The sequence below is a fragment of the Hyaena hyaena genome, unplaced genomic scaffold, assembly GCF_003009895.1.
Source record: "Hyaena hyaena isolate Hyena2069 unplaced genomic scaffold, ASM300989v1 scaffold_1, whole genome shotgun sequence".
NCBI classification, from domain to species: domain Eukaryota; kingdom Metazoa; phylum Chordata; class Mammalia; order Carnivora; family Hyaenidae; genus Hyaena; species Hyaena hyaena.
The window spans coordinates 10954840-10973468 of record NW_024080633.1 but is presented as its reverse complement, the minus strand read 5'-3'; the positions used below and the strand labels follow the sequence as shown (position 1 = coordinate 10973468).

The window sequence follows — 18629 nt, the reverse complement described above, 5'->3', positions numbered from 1 at the left end:
CGCATGGGTGCTCTGAGTCGTAATGTGCGTCACCTCTGAAGAGAAAGCAGGCAGCCCAGCCCCAGCTTCAGGCAGCACCTGCCAGGGAAGGGGGGACCCCTGGCAACCTGAGTTGCCACTGAGACGGGTGGCTTGGGCCCAACCAGCCCAGAGGCTAGTCATGGGGGTAGTGTTCAGGTTCCCTGGTGAAAGGCTCTTCTGAAAGAGCTCAGTTGGTGTTTGTGGGGTACTCTGTGGCCAGCAATATTCTAAGTGCTCTGCAGGCTTATGCTCGCAAGAATCCCACGAGAACCTGAGGCATGGGGAGGTGAAGGGCCTTCTCCAGGCTACGTCTTATGATGGCAGAGATGGGTGTGAGCTCAGCAGGCCCACTCTAGAGGCCTAAGGCACCTGCAGTCAAGACCCCAAGGTCAGGTGCAGGGCCCAGCAGCGGGCTGGGGCAGGCCTCTCAAGTCCCTGGGACGGCTGTCTTGTGTCAGGAGCTTTTGTAGCCTGGGGTCCCCTGCCCACCAGTGCCCCAAGAACAGACAGGCCAGCACCCACCCAGTCCCCCTGGCATTCTGCTTATGTTCCTGCGAGTGCAGACGTCTAAGAACTCCAGGCCTGGATGGGAACCCAGCCAAGCATGGAGCTGGGGTGGGGGGGGTGGGGGGGGGGAGGTATAACCCTGCTCCAGGCCTCGGCATTGACGTCGCAAGGATGGGGTTTTAAAGGCCCCTTCATAGAGCAGATGGAGGGTGAAGGTGCGTCTTGAGCTAAACCGGACAGTGGAAGTGCCTGTTGACTTTACACTAGGGACCACGTTCTGGGGACGGGCCCGGTGAGGGCAGTCTTTTTGGCACCATTCCAGGCACTGCAGTCAGATAGGCTTGTGCTTAGGCTGCTTTTCCATGAGAAACTCTGAGCCCATCGATGAATAATCCAGTCTTCCCACTGGAAATCCTACAAATCAACATGAAAAAGGCCACGAAGAAAAATAGCGAAGACTAGGAACAGGCTGTCTACAGAGGAGGGAGACTGACTGATTGTTTGGTTGATGTGAGAGAAAGAGGGTGAGAGGGAGAGAGAGTCCCACAAGGCGGAGAAAGAGAGAGAAAAGCAGGGCACGAGCTCACCCGACGCGGGGCTCGAACTCACGAACTGTGAGATCATGACCTGAGCCAAAGTTGGATGCTTTAACTACTGAGCGACCCAGGCGCCTGGAGGAGGGAGTTTTAAAAAGCTAATTAGCATGGGGCGCCTGGGTGGCTCAGTTGGCTGGGCGTCCGACTTCAGCTCAGGTCATGATCTCACGGTCTGTGAGTTCAAGCCCCACATTGGACTCTGTGCTGACAGCTCAGAGCCTGGAACCTGCTTCCGATTCTGTGTCTCCCTCTCTTTCTGCCCCTCCCCTCTCATGCTCGGTGTGTCTCTGTTTCAAAAATAAATAAGAACACTAATTAAAAAAAAAAAGCTTGGGCCGCCGGGGTGGCTCAGTCGGTTGAGCGTTCCACTTCGGCTCAGGTCATGATCTCAGAGTTCGTGGGTTCGAGCCCCGCATCGCGCTGTGCTGACAGCTTGGAGCCTGGAGCTGCTTCAGATTCTGTGTGTGTGTCTCTCTCTCTCTGACCCTTCCCTGCTCACGCTGTTTCTGTCTCTCTCTCTCTCAGAAATAAATAAAACATTTTTAAAAAGCCAATTACCATAAACAATGTTTAAGCCGGGGCGCCTGGGTGGCTTAGTCGGTTAAGCGTCCGACTTTCGCTTAGGTCATGATCTCGCGGTTCGTGGGTTCGAGCCCCGCGTCGGGCTCTGTGCTGACTGCCAGCTCGGAGCCTGGAGNGAAGAGGAAGTCCAGGCCTCGATAATGAAGAGACTGGGGTGCAGTTTGCCCCTCAGAACAGAACACTCCATGGGATTGGGGTTAACAGTTGTGGTCTGACCACCTCACACCCATTAGGATGGCTGCTATCAAAAAACAGCACATACCAGGGGCGCCTGGGTGGCTTAGTCGGTTAAGCGTCCGACTTTCGCTTGGGTCATGATCTTGCGGTTCGTGGGTTCGAGCCCCGCGTCGGGCTCTGTGTGGACTGCCAGCTCAGAGCCTGGAGCCTGTTTCAGAGTCTGTGACTCCCTCTCTCTCTGACCCTCCCCTGCTCACGCTGTCTCTCTCTCTCTCTCTCTCTCCTAGAAATAAATAAATAAAACATTTAAAAAAAATGTTTAAGCCATAACAAATCAAGAAGTCCAAAGTAACACAGTGACAAGATAGAGGTCATGTGCACTGGGCGGTGGAAACCCGAAAGCTGAGCATGGTGGCGTGCAGGTGCTGGAAACCGCCACACGGCGAGGGCTGTACTGGGCAGCAGAGTCAAGAGGCAGCAGCAGTCCTGAGCCACAGCAAATGCCAGCTGACCCCCTGACCTCGCGGCCCTGCTCCTGGATGTAGCCAAGGTCACAGGAAGACATGTATACAGATGGAGTTGAGACAGTGTAGCATCCATCCCCAGGAGGGGGGAGGGGAAGATGTGGTAAATGTGCATGGTCCCAGCTATCTATTGCTGTGTGACAAACCATCCCAACGCACTGGCTTCTACACAACAGTCACTTTGCTTACGAATCTTCCATCTGGTAGAGTTCAGTGGGGACAGCCTGTCTCTGGACCCCCCAGCACCAGCTAAGCCAGCTTCCAGGTTGGGTGACCTATTGTTGGGGGCTAGAGTCATTTGAGCTTTGTCCACACATCTGCAGTGGATGCTTGTCAGCTAGGACCTCGGTCAGGGGTCAGACAGAACAACTACGTTCTGTCTCCACTATGTTCTCAGACAGAACCGTGTGGGGCCTGTATTCAGTTTCCTGTGGCTGCCATAACAAAATCCCACAAACTGAGTTGCTTAGAACAACAGAAATCTATCAAAGTTCTCCAAGCCAGCAGTCTACATGCAAGATGTCGATGGGGCCATGTTCCCTCGAAGTGCTAGAGCAGAGTCCTTCCTTGCCTCATGCAGCTTCTGTCGGCTCCTACAGTCCTCGGCTTGTAGCTGTAGGCGGAGCCCTGTCTCTGCCTCTGTCACCACAGGCCTTCTCCCTATGGATCTGTGCTAACCTTCTCTCTCCTCATAGCAGTAGCGGCCATATTGGATCTAGGGTCCGTCCTGATCCAACATGACTTTGTCCTAACTTGATACATCTGCAAAGACCCTGTTTCCAAATATGCTCACGTGCCCAGGTTATAGGTGGGCACGAATCTCAGTCCCATGAGAGGTCTCCTCAAGTGGCTGCCAGCTACCTCACAACACGATGGCTGGATTCCAAGAGCAAACACCACGACGAGGTATTTTAATGATTCAATCTGAAAAACCAATCAATGTCTTTCCCATCCTTGTGTGGAAGCAGGTGCAAAGCTCTGCCCTGATTCAAGTGACACCGAGAAGAGCCACGCAGCACGGAGCAAGGGCCTGGAGCCCCACACAGCGACGGAGACGGAGGCCAGACTCGAGGAAGCTGAGTGAGAGCAGAACACCCTGCACTTAGAGGTGAAGAGACAGTCCCGCACGCTGTGCAAGATGTGCACCGGGGACGCCTCTTCACCACACTTAACGGTCTTCTTTTAGGGGTGGGGGCTATGGCCCTGGGTAAACGCAACCTGAGGGGCCTCGCATCTGAAGACCGTGGTGACTTCAGCAATGAACTGAAGAGGGTGGTTAAGCTCAACCTTCTGCATACAAGCAGAATATGACCAGAAGCTACCTGTCCCTCAGGTGTGGCGTGCCCCGACGGCGGGGCTCAGCATACAGTGAAATACCGCCATGCTGAGTGGTGGTGGGCAAAATGCCTCAAGGAGATTGTTACCGTAGTTCTTCTGCTTTGTTACTGTATTTCTTCTAAAAGTCCCACTTGAGGCTCCAAAGACGATATTGCAGGGCACTGTAGAGTGAAACCTCTTAAAGAGACATTTTTCCTCAGGCAAGGCCAACAGTGCCCTGGAGAGGTGAGGGGCCCAGAGGCCAAGGAGCAGAGCCTGCCGGGGCCGGCGGGGGCCGGGGGTGGTCAGGTTCTACAGAAGACCTTCCTTGCATTGAGTCGGGACTCCCGAGGACTAACTGTCTCCCATCCCTCCTCCACCCAAGTGGCCTTAGCACTGAGCAGAGCCCAAAGCAGAGCAAGAACAAACGTCCCCAGGGAGCGGCCGCCCTGCTCAGCTCCGCCGGCCACGGCCCAGACGCCTGGAAACGGCGCTGGCCGAGTCAGGACGCGGCCTTCACCCCGCCTCGGGGACCCCCAGGTGATAGGGGAGGCCGCCCCGCCCACCCAAGGCTGCTGCTCCGACCGCGGCGAAGCTCACCTCGTGCAGCGCTGGGCCGGAGCTGGGACGCTGGAGCAGCACCCGCGCCCTCCCCCGGCCGGAGCTCCAAGGGCCCGGCTCGGAGGGGCGGCCGCTGGGCGCACCTTTCCTCGTGTGCCCGCCTTGAGGCCGCCCGAGCCCCGGCCCAGGGCCGGCCGCGAACGGCTCCGGCGCCGCGCACGGATGGGAGACGGCGGCAGCGGGCCGCACAGGTAGGTGCACCGCGCAGGTGCTCAGGCCGGCGGCACGAGGCCCCGCCCCCGGCCCCGCCCCCGCCGGAGGAGGCGGGCCCGGAGCAAGCCCCGCCCCCGAGCGTCACGGCCGGGTGGGCGGAGCCGCTGGCGGCGGAAGGGCCCCGCTGCGGGAGCGCTCGGCGCCGAGGGGCGGGGACCGCAGCGCCGTCGGCGGGCGAGGCCGGGGCCCTGCTCGCGAGCGGGGGCGCCGCTGGCGGGGTGCCGTATCCTGGGGTCCGCTCAGCTGGCGGGGCCGCCGGGCTGCGGGGTGGGCATGTGGATGCTGGGGGGGGGCCCTGGGGGGCGCCCAGCCGGCGGGGAGCGGCCCCTGACCCCCGACTCCCGGCCCTCGCCCGCCGGAATGGGCAGCAGCTCGCTGTCCGAGGACTACCGCCTGTGCCTGGAGCGCGAGCTGCGGCGCGGCCGCGCGGGCGTGTGCGGGGACCCGTCTCTGCGCGCGGTGCTCTGGCAGATCCTGGTGGAAGACTTCGACCTGCACGGGGCGCTGCAGGACGACGCGCTGGCGCTGCTCACCGACGGCCTGTGGGGCCGCGCCGATCTGGCCCCCGCGCTGCGCGGCTTGGCCCGCGCCTTCGAGCTGCTGGAGCTGGCCGCCGTGCACCTGTACCTGCTGCCCTGGAGGAAGGAGTTCTCCACCATCAAGGTAGGGCGCTGGGCCGGGGGGCCCCTCCCCGGGATACCGTGCACCGCGGGCCAGAGGGCTCCGTCCGGGACAAGGGACCTCAGGTGTCCACCGAGCCTGGAGGGTCTCGCAGGGCGTAGTGTGCCCTGGGGAATTCTGGGAGCTTCGGGGCAGCTCTTGGCCAAGGCCCCCCTGGACACTCCCAGGGCTGAAAACATGGTGTGGGTGGAGGCCACCCACCCCGGGGGGATCCTTGCTCCTCAAAGCTTGAATCACTGCCCTCCTCAAAGTGGCCCCGTGGCTCCTGTAGCACAAATCCTAGGACAGGCGCGAGAGAGGGACTTGAGGCTCCATGGTCACTCTAATCCCTCCATGATCCCATTTACAGAGGACTGTGTTGGGTGGGCGTATCCCTGTGGAGTCGGCAAGAGCTGGGGACGCTGTGCACCCTGGGGGTCTGGACTGGCCACAGAACTAGCCCACCACTCCGTTCAGGTCCCAAGGCTGTGCCCAGGGCTGGCCTGACCCCTGTAGGTGAGCTGCCAGCCTGCTGAGGGGGTAGGCATTTGGGCCCTCAAAGCTAATTTGGAAGAGTAGGAAGGTGCTGATGTCATTGGGCACGTGGGCGAGTCCACCTCCGCTGGTTGCCATGGCAGCGGCAGCTTTTCTCCCCCCCCCCCCACTCCCCCTCTCTCTCAGAGGGTGAGCTCTAGAGCCTATTGCTTCATGGGGACACCTGCTGGTCAGAGGTTCAAGGACTCTTCACTCCTCCGTTCAGATAACAGGGCAGGAGGCAGCCTCAGGGCCAAGGGCAGGATAGGCCTCCCCTGTGCTCATGTGCTTCAGTGTTGGTCAGACCTCGGTGCAGTCCGGTCCTACCTACTTCCTCTTGGCTGTGTGGCTTTGTGCAAGTTACCTAAGCTCCCTGGACCCATTTCCTCATCTGTGAGGTGGACACGAGGATAGTCCCGTCCCAGGTCTGTCATGAGAAGTGAAGACAGAGCCCCAAGTACGATGCTTGCACACAGTAGGGCTCAGTCTGCGGGAGGTGTTATCATAGGCTGTAAGCAGAGGGGTGCTGACAGGATCCTAGGGTGATACAATTTCCGAACTGGGAGACACACAAGACCATTATCCTCAAGCCCTTCTAGTTCCTCACACAACTGCGACCTAGGAAGCCCTTTCCTGGCCGGCATTCCCGGGCTTTCGGCCCAGCTGCACATTAGAGCCGCCCCACAGCACGGAATGCACAGTTGGGCAGAATGAGTGGCTAAGCCTCAGTCTCGATGGGGAAAGGCTCCAAGACAAGCGGAAAGGGTGGAGTTCAGGACGTGTTGGGGAGGCTGCCTGATCAGAGGGGCAGAAAAGCACCCCTACTTGTGGAGGACCAGGTCTCAGCAAAGCCTCAGAGGTGACAGGAGGTGGGGACCCCGAGGGAAGTGAGATTTCTCTGTTTCCCTCCGATTATCAGCTGGGCCTGCCCCCCCCCCCCCCAGAACGGGTCTCCGGAGGTGGGCCTGAGCACGTGTTGCTCAGAAGCTCCTCTCACGGATGCAACAGCACAGCCCGAAACCGCCTGGCCCTGGGCGGAGGCTGCTGGGCTCTGAAGCCGGCCGAGGCCAGAACGGAGCCGAGTGTGGCCTGGGCCTGCAGGAGAGTGGGCTGCTGCTTACCAGGACCCTCCTCTGCAGACCTTCTCTGGGGGCTACGTGCACGTGCTGAAAGGCGCTCTCTCAGAGGACCTCCTCATCCAGAGCTTCCAGAAGATGGGTTACGTGCCCAGGGACAACCACCGCCTGATGATGGCCGCCCTGCCGCCCGCCTACCAGCTGGTGCAAGTAGCCCTGGGCTGCTTCGCCCTCCGGCTGGAGTGTGAGATCCTGGGCGAGGTGCTGGCGCAGCTGGGAACCAGCGTGCTGCCAGCCGAGGAGCTGCTGCAGGCGCGGCGAGCCAGCGCGGACGTGGCCTCCTGTGTGGCCTGGCTGCAGCAGCGGCTGGCCCGGGAAGAGGAGCCGCCACCTCTGCCCCCCCGCAGCTCCCCGACTGTGTACCAGACGCAGCTGGACCTATACCAGGGCCTGCAGGAAGAGGAGGGCTCCGAGGAGGCCAGCCTGTACGGCGGGCCCTCGCCAGGCCCCGGCTCCCCGGCCCCAGAGCTGGCCTGCCGGTCTCCACTCTGGGAACAGAGCGCCAAACTGTGGGGTGCCAGGGGTGGGGCCTGGGAGGCCCTGGGGGAGGCTGAGGTGCTGCCGCAGCCCAGCAGCCCGCCGTACGGGGCCTTGAAGGAGGAGCTGGAGCCCGAGCCGGAGCCCTTCTCCTTCCTCTCCATGCGGCGAGAGCTGCTAGGCAGGCCTGGGGACCTGGCTGCTCCCAAATCCCCAGGGAGGTCAGGACGGGCCAGCCCCCAGTCCCCCGGGTACCAAGTGCACGGCTGCCTGGCCCCTGGTGCCCTGCCCACCCTCTGCTGCGACACGTGCCGCCAGCTGCACGCCCCGCACTGTGCCACCCTGCCCACCTGCCGTCCAGGTCACTCACTTCGTGTGCTGCTCGGGGACACCCAGCAGCGCCTCTGGCTGCAGCGCGCACAGGTGGATGCCCTCCTCTATGACGGACCCGGGGCCCGACCTTAAGCCCAGCCAGGCCCTGGGTCAAGTGCTTTCCAGAGACCGTTTCTGTGGTGCTTCTCTGGGCCTCATCACTCCTCAGGCCTAAGTCCCGGCCACACTTCCCCTTGGGGACTCCCGGGCACAGCGGGGTGGGGAACGCAGGCTTCACAGAGCAGGTGGGCTCCTGCCCCCCGTGGAAAGCACCCGCCTGGGGCCACCGGCTCCCCACCTCCTGCACCCGGTGTCCAAGCCTAGGTCCAAATGTGCTGGTGGAGGAGTCGAGCTTGCGTCTGTGTCCGGCCACCCCACCTGTGCCCGTGAAGGGCCCTCTCCCTTCTCTTTCACTCCTTCCCCCGACCCACTGTGGGGGCCCAACGCCCAGCCTGTAGCTCTTGACCGATCCCTACAGTTACGGTTCAGGGCATGTTGCCTCCCTCTGAGTGTCGCAGAGAGATTCTCCTCACAGAGGTGTCCCTGGGGGCCTGCAGGTGACACTGAGCCACGGAGCACCACTGTGACCAGTCAGGGCTCTTCTCTGCCAGCTACATGGCTGACCTCGCCCCTGCTGATGGAATGGGCTGAGGGCTGGCCTGAGACAAGCCCATGTGCCCTGGTCACAGTTGGCCCGAGAAGCTGGGCCCGCAAGCGGGAGAGACGATCTGATCTTCTAGCAGAGTACGCAGGCTCCCGCAAAGTCCAGAGAGTAGGCAGACAGGCGGCTCGTGGAGCCTGGACAGGCGGTCACTCCCTTCCAGGTGGAATGTGGGGCTTTTGAGCAATCAGCACCCCACAAGCCACCCTGCTGGGGCCTTCTGCCGCACAGGCTTCCCCCCTGAGAACTCACCCGGGGTCCAGTGCTAAAGATGTGGGCTGGGCTCATGAGTAGCCACCTACTCAGACAAACTCTCGACACAGGCAGCAGAAGCCCTCTTCCTGGGGGAAGGGTCTCAGGAACTAGTAACCCACAGGACTAGAGGGGACAGGCGCCTGTCCTCTGTGCCGGCCCCTCCTCACTGGGCACCTCCCCTTCCCAGTACTTGGAGAACCACCTTCATGTCATGAGTCAGAACCCAAAAGTTCATTAAATGACATTGAACCTGCTCACATCTGTTAGAAAAACTTTTATCTAAGCTTCCGTTAGCTCCCCCTCGTGCCCCTTGCTGTCTGGGCCTCAGTGTGGGGGCAGGGACAGGGCTCAGACGCCAGTCCGCCAGGTGGGATGTAACCCACACCTGACCCCTTTCCCATCTGAGCTCTGCCAGCCCTGCTGGGGGGCTTCCCGCCCTCGGACAGACCCCCGGGCCCAGGATGGGCCACAGGCAACCACACGGGGTCTGCCCACCTATCCCAAGCTAGCAGCACCCACTGAGACAGGCCCAGCAGCCATCTGGGAAGTGAGGCCCTGAGCTTCTGCACAGCTGTAGAGGGCCGGCTGCGGGCATGGCAATGGGTGCCCAGGCTGAGAGTCCGGCCCTTCTCAGTGCACCCACCCTGCATCGCTCCCTCCTCCACACCCTGCTCTTCTGGGGGAAGGAGGTGCAGTCAGCAGGAGCAGCTGGTCAGTCTCAGCCAAAGGATGAGCCGGATCCCAGCATCGCCGTCAGCCTGGACCACGGAGGCCTCCCCGTTCCCGCGCTGTCCCCCGCAGACCTGCGGGCCTGGCTGAGGGGAGGGGCTCCCGCCTGTCACGGCTTGCAGCGCTTGCTCGGGGCCTCACATGCGGCTGGGACGGCCCGCTTGTTGCGGTGGTGGGGGAAGGTGGGCATGAGCTCCGGCTCACAGGCTGTGGGGAGGGGGCCATTCAGCACTGTGTGGGTGGGGGGATGGGGCAGGGGTGTGCTTCGGGTCTGAGAAACCCCGCTCTGCATTTGTGATGGGCCATGGGGTTGTGTCTCCCTCTGCTCCCATCAGAGAACACTTTGTGTGGCCAACGAGCGCCCACGTGGGCCTTGGCAGATACCCCTGCCCACCCAGGGCCCACCCTCTATCTGGGCTCCACCAGGAGCCCACCACACTACCCCTTCAGGGCCTTCAGCAGCGCTGCAAGGCTGTGCCCCAACACCCCCACCCTGGACAAAAAGGGCCACAGGACAAGCCCCCCGTGGAGCCTGGTGGGGGTGGGGGGTCTGGGAGACTCACGCAGGGGCTTCTCCTTGAAGTAGGAGCTTTCCAAGCCGTCTCTGGCTGTTGCCCTGGAGACAAGGCCTTGCTGTTAATAGGACCCCCAGGTGCCACTGAGGCTGGTCTCCCTCACACCTGCCCAGCTCTGCGGCCTCTGGTTCAAATGTGCCAACAACAAAAGGTGAGTGGCAAGTAGGGGACTGGGGCCGAGAAGCAGATGGGGCCTCAGAACGGGCTCCACGGCCTGGGTGGGCGCCTGCGTCTGGGGGCTTCTCTGTGGCAGCGTGGCCTGTGTTCTGAAAATCCCCCTTTAAAGGGCTCGGGTTTGAGGCGTCCCCGCTCCCGCCCACGGGCCAGGTCGGCACCTTTTCTTGGGGTCATACATGAAGAGGAAATTGAGCAGGCGCAGGCCGGCCTCCGACAGCCACGGGAACTTGTGCTTCAGGTTGTTGTAGGGCTGCTTCCTCAGGCTGTACTGGCCCACGAGCGGCAGCCTGGAGAAGCCCTGCGGGAAGCGGGAGGTGAAGCCACGGGGCTTCGCCGCAGGTGCAGCGGGCCTGCGGGGGGAGGGGGAGGGGAGGAGGTCAGCGGCCCGGCGCTCACCGGCCAGATGTTCTCACTGGGTGTCCCCAGCAGTTGTACAATCAGGTCCACCTGGTGGATCTCAGAAGTGCCAGGCAGAAGGGGCTTGTGAGCCAGCAGCTCGGCCAGGATGCAGCCCACGGCCCTGCAGAGGACAGCAGGCCTCACTTCAGGCACCGGCTCGCTGCGGCCGCACACCTCCACCGAGTGCGGCGCTGAGTGGCCTGCTGAGGGCAGGTGCTGCCCAACACGCCTCCCACGTGCTGGGGTCAGGACAGGCCGGAGCTCGGGAAGTCACAACGGAATGTGACCCGGTCCCAGATGGCCTCTGTGGGTGACCATGAGGGCAGGGCCTTTCTTCTGCGGAAGCTACATTCTCAGGCCCCTCCCCCCCACCCCGGGAGCAAGGAGGCTGGCAAACACCGAGCCCTGTTCCTGCCGGCCCCTCCCCCAGGCCCCGGGAGCCGCGTTCACCCCTCACCACATGTCAATGCTGGTGGTCTGTGTGGTGGTTCCCAGCAGCAGTTCGGGGGCACGGTACCTGCAAAGAGAAGCACACCCTCCGGCTTCCTGCAGTGAGCCTTGGGCTTCCTGAGAGCCGGCCTGGGCGACAGGACAGCCACTGCCAGCTCAGGCCCCCTCTTGCCCTCAGCCCTGGCAACGTGGACAGCAAGCACGGCCACGGCGGCTGCTGCTGGACAGCCCCCACGTGCAGCAGCGACTTCTGTGCCAGGCGGGGGCTGGCTGACACAGGGCGGAAAGTGTACGGTGTCCAGGTCTTACCGTAACCACAGCCCAAACGTGAGAAATAACTACAGAAAGCTGCCTCAACCGCCCGCCCTTCTGTTAAATCCGGCTGGGTGACTGGCTGTTTCTGGCAGGGCGGTCCCAGCAACCGTGCTGTCGTCCCGCCACCATGACGTGTCCCAGACCCAGCCTCCTGGAGTGTGTGCAGCCCTCTGGGGCCTCAAGACCCTCAGGACCCTTCTGCAGCCTCGGCGTGATCAACCCCCCAAACTTCCCTCCCCCAGGGACACCTCCTCCTGATGGACTCACCAGAGTGTCACCACCTTGGGGGTCATGGGCTTCACCGGGATGCCATAGGCCCGAGCTAGGCCAAAATCCGCTGTGACAGAGGCAGAGGGGCTGAAGGGCTGCTGCGTGGGAACCAGCCCTTAGCCTTCGGCTACCCCAGGCGCCACACCCCCCGCAAAGCCAGCGCCCTGCACCCACCTGTCTTCACACAGCCTTTGTCAGTCATGAGCAAGTTGGAAACCTTCAGGTCCCTGTGACAGGAAGTGAACAGCACTAGTTCCCAGGAAGCGAGCTCCGTGGGGTAATCAGGCCTCCATCACAGGCCTTACTCAGAACACTTTCCTCCACATCCCCGGTTTGAACTTGTTAAAGTTTATTTATTTTTAGTAACTTCCACACCCAAAGTAGGGCTTGAACCTATGACCCCAAGATCAAGTTCCTGACTGAAACTGTTTGAACTTCCTGGGCATCCCTGTTTAAGCTTTTTATTATTTATTTAAAATTTTAAAAAATTAATGTTCATTTTTGAGACAGAGAAAGAGAGCACGTGCACATGAGCAGGGGAGGGGCACAGAGAAAGACAGAGGATCTGAAACAGGCTCTGCACTGTCAGCACAGGGCCCAACATGGGGCTCAAACTCACAAACCGTGAGATCATGACCTAAGTCAAAGTCAGATGCTTAACTGACTGAGCCACCCAGGTGCCTCTTATTTATTTTAAATGCTTATTTATTTTGAGAGAGAAAGAGCATGTGTAAGGGATGGGGGGAGGGAGAGAGAGAGAGAGAGAGAGAGGAGAGAGTGAGAATCCCAAGCAGGCTCGCACTGTCAGTGCAGAGCCTAATGGGGAACTCGATCCCATAAGCCATGAGATCACACTTGAGCAGAAACCAAGAGTCAGGGGGCGCCTTGGGGGCTCAGTCGGTTAAGCATCCAACTTCGGCTCAGGTCATGATCTCACAGTTTGTGGGTTCGAGCCCCGCGTCGGGCTCTGTGCTGACAGCTCAGAGCCTGGAGCTGCTTCGGAATCTGTGTCTCCCTCTCTCTCTGTCCCTCCCATGCTCATGCTCATGCTCTCTCTCTCTCTCTCTCTCTCTCTCTCTCTCTCAGAAATAAATAAAAACATTAAATTAAAAAAAAAAAAAAGAAACCAAGAGTCAGACACTTAACTGCCTGAGCCACCCGGGCGTCCCTGAACTTTATAAAAATAGGGAAGGTGGGCAGTAGGAGGCCATCCGGCAGCTGGAGTGCCAGAGCTCTCAGGAACTTTCTCAGGAGGGGGCAGAGCCAGGCCTCAAGCCCAGACCTAACTTCCAGGCCTGTGGGCGTTCCCCACTGATGGCACAGTCCTGCCGTGGGCCTGCAAGATCCCCCACTCCCTCCGCCTCCGGGCTTAGTGTTTTGTGTGTGACGAGACCCCAGGAGAGATCTGTCCACACCGTCAGCACCCCTGGTGGAAAGCAGGTGCTGTCTGGGCCTGGATCCTGCCCCAAGGAACAGTTAGAGAAATGCACTGATGCCAGGTCACCTTTCCCCTGTATTATGAAGGGGCACACTAGACAAACGTCCCTTCAGGCCGCCCATCCTCCAGGACGATGCCATCTCCCAGCACCTGAGGTCCCTCCTACCTGTGGATGATGAAGTTCTGGTGTAGGTACTGAAGGCCTCGGAGCACTTGCAGCACAATGCATTTGACCTATGCAAAGGACAGGATGCATCAGTTAAGGTGACACATGTTCGGCACAAATGCGGAGGTACATCTGCTCCGGGGCCCCCAGCCTCACACCTGGGCCTCAGAGAACGGGGTCGGCATGTTCTCCAGAAGGCTGGCCAGATCCTGCTCACAATAACCCATCACCAGAAAGATGCTGGAAGAAAAGGGGAAGACACACGGCCTCCACCCAGGTGGGCCGCAGGACCCTCCCAGGCTTGCAGGAAGGACAAACTCCACCTTGGGGGAAGCACAGGGAGGGCACGGGCAGGGCGGGCTCAGCAGGGCCCAGCGCAGGGGACCAGCAGACTGCCTACCTCTCCAGATGGTTCCCTACAACCACCTCCTTCAGCTCCACGATATTCGGATGGCGAAGGCGAAGGAGGAGTGTGATCTCTCGAAGGCTGCTGATGGGGACCCCTGCAACCAGACCCGGCCTCGACAACCCCACCCCTGCGACCAGACCTGCCCTCGGCAACCCCACCCCTGCGACTAGACCCGCCCTCGCAACCTCCACCCCTGCGACCAGACCCAGACCCGCCCTCGGCAACCCCCACCCCTGCGACCAGACCCAGCCTCCGCAACCCCACCCCTGCGACCAGACCCGCCCTTGGCAACCCCCACCCCTGCGACCAGACCCAGGCCTCGGCAACCCCCACCCCTGCGATCAGACCCGCCCTCGGCAACCCCCACCCCTGCGACCAGACCCGCCCTCGGCAACCCCCACCCCTGCGACCAGACCTGCACCTCAAGAACCCCCACCCTTGCAACCAGACCTGCACCTCAAGAACCCCCGCACACAAGGAGTCCTGCAACTCAACCCCCCACTCCTGCAACCAGACCTACAAATCAACAACCCCCACCCCTACAGACAAGGAACCCTGCAACCAGACCTGCAGTTCAGGTACCCTCACCCCTACAACCAGACCTGCAACTCAGCAACCCCCACTCCTGCACACAAGTCCCCTTCAGCAAGCCTCCTCAGTGAGCCCCACCACGACCACGGTCAGGGCTCTGTCCAGGAGCTCAGGGAGAATCAAGGCCACCAGAACAGGCACCTTTAACCCTTCCTTCATCAACAACGCAAGACAGCAGCTCTCTATACTGACTCCTGGCCTGCCCGCCTGGTCTCGGGCGTGGAGGGGTGATGGCGGGGCTGACACAGAAGATAGGGCAGTCACCAAGCAGGACAGCACAGGGCTCAGGCAAGCTAAGGCCTGGAGCATGGAGGGGAGGGCGGGGAGCTGGAGAGGTGAAGGGTAGGACAGGCAGGGCCTCATCCGGATGCTCTCGGCACTGGGGGCCCAGGCCAGAGGGAGCCTCAGGGGCGCCTTTCCGCCCCTCCCACCTGGAGCTCACCGTCCCTCTCCTTGTCCATCCGCACTTTCTTCAGGGCCACAACCTCCTCCGTCTGTGTGTCCCGGGCCCGATCTGGAGTGGAAACTCACCCATGACGGAATGACCAAGTAGGTTTGCTCCCACATGACCCCCGCCTTGTGCCACACGGGGGCCTCATTCAGGGCCTCTGGGTTCCCTTTCTCTCCTGTCATACCTGGGTGCCCAGTGACTCTAGGTCCAGGCACGTGCGCTCTGGGGAGTCCTCTCACCTAAGCTGCGTACAGGGTGCTACTAAGTGTTTCTCATAGAGTCAGGATGCGGCTCAGTGCTCTGCCTTCTGCTGTTGCTATGTTCTAACAGCAAATAAGATACTTTATCCAGGAAAAAAAAAATCCCTTCTGTTGTGCCAAGGAGGCTCCTCATAGCTAATGCGCCGCTGCTTCTGAACCGCATTAGTGTAACGTGCGCTAACTTCACAGCTGCCGCAGGCTGCAGCCCTGGCTGCTTCTGGAAGTTCTGCATTTTGCTGTAACCGTTGCCCCAACCTGTGGCTCCCTCGGCAATCTGATGCTCACATTTATTCAGACCTGGTGTGCAGCTGAGGGCAATGACACCATGGATGAGAGCTCACTTTCACCCTGGCTGTGGAGCACTGGGCGCCAGTCCCCCGCACCCCCGGCCTCCCACCGTGGCCACTCACAGACAATGCCATAGGTGCCTTCCCCGATGCGGTTCAGCTTCTCAAACTCCTTCACGCTCCGGCAGCGCCCCAACTGAAAGACAGAGGTGCCGGCAGTGCTGGGGTCGGCCAGCTAATGCCACAACTAAAGATGGACCTTTCACGTTCAATTTGCACCAAGGAGCTCGCTCACGTCTTGCTCACCAAACGGAAAGACAACCACACACTCGGGCTTTTCAAATGGGAACAGGAGGGTGAAGGGACTGGGCCGGCAGACACTGAATGCGCTGTCGGAGAGCCTGCTCCCTCCCAGTCCCGGGGGCCAGATGCGTGCGGTCGGAAAACTATAACCGCTGGCCACAGATGGTTAAAACTAATTCAAATTCAAATTTCATTTCCTCAGCTGCCATGTGTGTCGTGCTCCACGGTGCTACGTGGCTCACGGTAACCATACTGGACGAGTCAGGAAGCAACATTTCCACAATCACAGGGGGCATACTGAGCAGCACTGGTCTAAATTACACTCTGGAGACGGAAAGAGCTCAAAGATCTTGATTAAATTGTTGATTAAAAAGTTCTTTTTACTTTTTAATTTTTTAGTGTTTATTTTTGGAGACAGAACGTGAGTGGGGAAGAGGCAGAGAGAGAGGGAGACACATCCATAGCAGCCTCCAGGCTCTGAAACGTCAGCAAAGAGCCCCAGGCGGGAGGTAACCATGAACCGGGAGATCATGACCTGAGCCAAAGTCTGACGCTTAACCGACTGAGCCCCCCAGGCGCTCCCTTACACCTTTCTTTCACAAAAAATTTCTCCCAGCAGAAAACAATTCTTTCTCTGAAGCCTCGATACTTTCGTATCTTGAAGCGCCCACTACTGTGAACTGTGTCCTCATCTGGGCGCCTCAGCTCCCCTCCGAGGCTTCCCGTCGCTCAGGGCATCGCAGCGACCGCTCGGGGGCCTCCGGCGCCACAGCCGGCGAATGACGCGCGTGGGGCTCTCAGCGCCGGTAAGCGGTTAAGACACCACGGCTCAAACCTGCGCCTGCACGAGCTGCCTGCCTTGGTAAAAGCACTCCGCACCCCTTACGCTTCACCTTCGTCACCTTTATGGAGGGTCGCTGAGAGGACTAAACGACAGTCACACACGCAGACGCCTCGCACAGAGCAAAACACAAGTGCAAGCTGCTGGGTGTCAGGTGGGGCCGGTCACAGCCACTCGAAGCCCCAGGGAGACCACGCCTCCTGACACAGGGGCTCCGGGCCAGCCCGCAAAGCCCGCCCCCCCGCGCAAGGCGAAGGGACGCCCGCGGTAGAGCCCGGAGCCTGCTCTTCCAGTGGCCGGTTGCTGCCCGCCCCCAGCTCGGGCCCCGGCCCGGGAGGCTCGCCGCCGGGTTCCGCGCCGGCCGCGAGGAACTCTGGGACTGTCGTTCCCGCCGGCGTCGGCGGCGACCTCAACGCTTGAGCGCGACACTAAGGGGCTCCCGGGCGTCTCGGTCCCGGCCTGTCCCCGGCGGAGCTACGGCGAGGGGCCCCCCCCCCCCCCCGTCGCACCCTGTGTTCTGGAGGCACCGTGAAGTAGCCCTCCTTACGGATACACTTCAAACGGATCTGCTCCGGCTCGGACTCCGGGTCCCCCATGCCGGGCGCACCGCCCCTGCTTCCCGTGTGCGCAGGCGCAGACAAGGTTCTTGCGCGCAGGCGCGTGGTCTACTTCCGGGACACGCCCACTTTAGCAACGGGTCGCGGGAAGCCTCCCGAAGGCTCCTGGAGGACGTCGGTTGCTGCCGTCGCGTCGCACTACCGCGGTTTGGGCCTTATTTTAGTTTTAAGCGCGGGCACCTGAGCCGGCTGGGGTGCTGAGGAACGGCTGCCGGAGGAGGGGGGCCGAAGTCCAAGGGGCTGGGGGCTCCTCTGGAGCTCGCGAGGGCCGATCTGGAGCCCGTCGCGAGGGGCTTGGGCCAGACCTGCGGGGGTCAGGGAGAGGAGGGCGCGTCGGAGGGCTGTGCAAGGGAAGAATGGATGGGACGCTGCGACGGACGTGCCCTGACACGTGCGTGTGGAGCACCCACTACGTCAGGCTCGGCCCTGGGGATCTTGCATTCTAGCGGGACGCAGGCAGACGGGGTAAGTAAGTAGGTGGCCCGGGGATGACGCGCGCCGAGGAGAAAGATGACGCAGGGCGGTGAGGGGGACCTGCCGGGCGCCGAGTGCACTTAAATAGAGTTGCAGGAAACGTCTCCCGTGCAGGGGACTGCCCTGTAAACGCTGATACTAACATAGACTGAGGACATTTGATAATCATGAAATTAGTAATAACTTAGTCAAAGTCATTTGTTTTAATTTAAGCTAATTATCATGTTCATTTCCGTCCCTTTTTAATTCATTCATAAGCTAAGCTTCTAGCTGATAACGAAATGAGAATTAGTACCTTGGTAAGTATAGTTTTCGGATCATTTGTTCGAGATTCTCAGGGCGGGGGTAGGAGGGCAATTTCTAGGTCAAATAGATTTTTTTTTATTTTAATGTTTATTTTTGAGAGAGAGAGTGTGTGAGCGCGGTGGGGGGTGCGGTGAGAGAGGGAGACACAGAATCTGAAGCAGGTTCCTGGCTCTGAGCTGTCAGCACCAAGCCCTCCGTGGGCCTTGAACCCACAAGCCACCGAGATCATGACCTGAGCCAAAGTTGGACGTTTGACTGACTGAGCCACCCAAGCGCCCCTCAAATTGAAATTTAATGGGTACTAGAAATTTTATGGAGAAGGTAGGCATGCTGACCCATTGGGGTCAAGTTCACATTTGCATGGGCTTGATTCTTCTGTACAGATACTTAGTTGTGACAATGCATATTAAATAAACACAAAATAATGGTGCTAATAATGTGTTATTAAACAATGTCAGTATGAGATTTATTCTTCTTTTGGGGTTTATACTGAAACTGGAAGTCAAGTGTACTATTTAATACTAAAGGGATGGATTCTTATCAACAGATAGAGACAGAGAGGTGCTTGGCTGGCTCAGTAGGTGAAGCATGCAACTCTTGATCTCGGGGTTGTGGGTTTGAGCCCCACGTTGGGTGCAGAGGTTGCCTAAAATATAAAATCTTTAATAAAGACATAAAGACTGAGTGTGAATCCTGTTGACCATTCTGGGAACCAAGGAAACACACAGTTACAAGACTAAATGTGTCAGACCAGGCAGGGCAGGGCATTCCCTGCAGCCACCCTGGAGGAGCATGGAGTCTGACCCAGGAGCTGTCGGTGAGAACTGGCAAGGACTGGGACACCAGCAAGGGGTCCCTGAGTGGCCCCTCCCTGTCGGGAGCCCTCATCTACAGCCAGAAAGATGGGAAGTTGTCAGA

The 18629-nt window shown here is 60.0% G+C and overlaps 2 protein-coding genes across 6 annotated transcripts; one reads left to right on the top strand and one right to left on the bottom strand.

Annotated features, from left to right (window-relative positions):
- The first annotated feature begins 4849 nt into the window (after positions 1-4849).
- On the top strand, positions 4850-8907 carry SPATA2L (spermatogenesis associated 2 like). The gene is made up of 2 exons (XM_039226309.1): positions 4850-5221; positions 6892-8907. Exons 1-2 carry the CDS (start codon positions 4919-4921, stop codon positions 7828-7830), a joined length of 1242 nt encoding a protein of 413 aa, XP_039082240.1. The 5' UTR covers positions 4850-4918; the 3' UTR covers positions 7831-8907.
- Positions 8908-8912: 5 nt separating this feature from the next.
- On the bottom strand, positions 8913-16937 carry CDK10 (cyclin dependent kinase 10). Of its 5 annotated transcripts, none has more exons than XM_039226321.1 (13): positions 16824-16937; positions 15294-15366; positions 14615-14686; positions 13573-13675; positions 13331-13412; positions 13173-13240; positions 11743-11795; positions 11566-11635; positions 10991-11050; positions 10531-10654; positions 10293-10432; positions 9946-9998; positions 8913-9589 (listed from the first exon to the last, which is right to left on the bottom strand). In XM_039226321.1, exons 1-13 carry the CDS (start codon positions 16908-16910, stop codon positions 9492-9494), a joined length of 1083 nt encoding a protein of 360 aa, XP_039082252.1. In that variant the 5' UTR covers positions 16911-16937; the 3' UTR covers positions 8913-9491. The 5 variants fall into 5 exon arrangements, 4 of the variants coding, with proteins under 4 accessions (XP_039082252.1, XP_039082266.1, XP_039082276.1 ...); XM_039226335.1 differs by having other exon boundaries at positions 16862-16934; XM_039226345.1 differs by lacking the exon at positions 16824-16937 and adding an exon at positions 16376-16775.
- Between the last annotated feature and the right edge of the window lie 1692 nt (positions 16938-18629).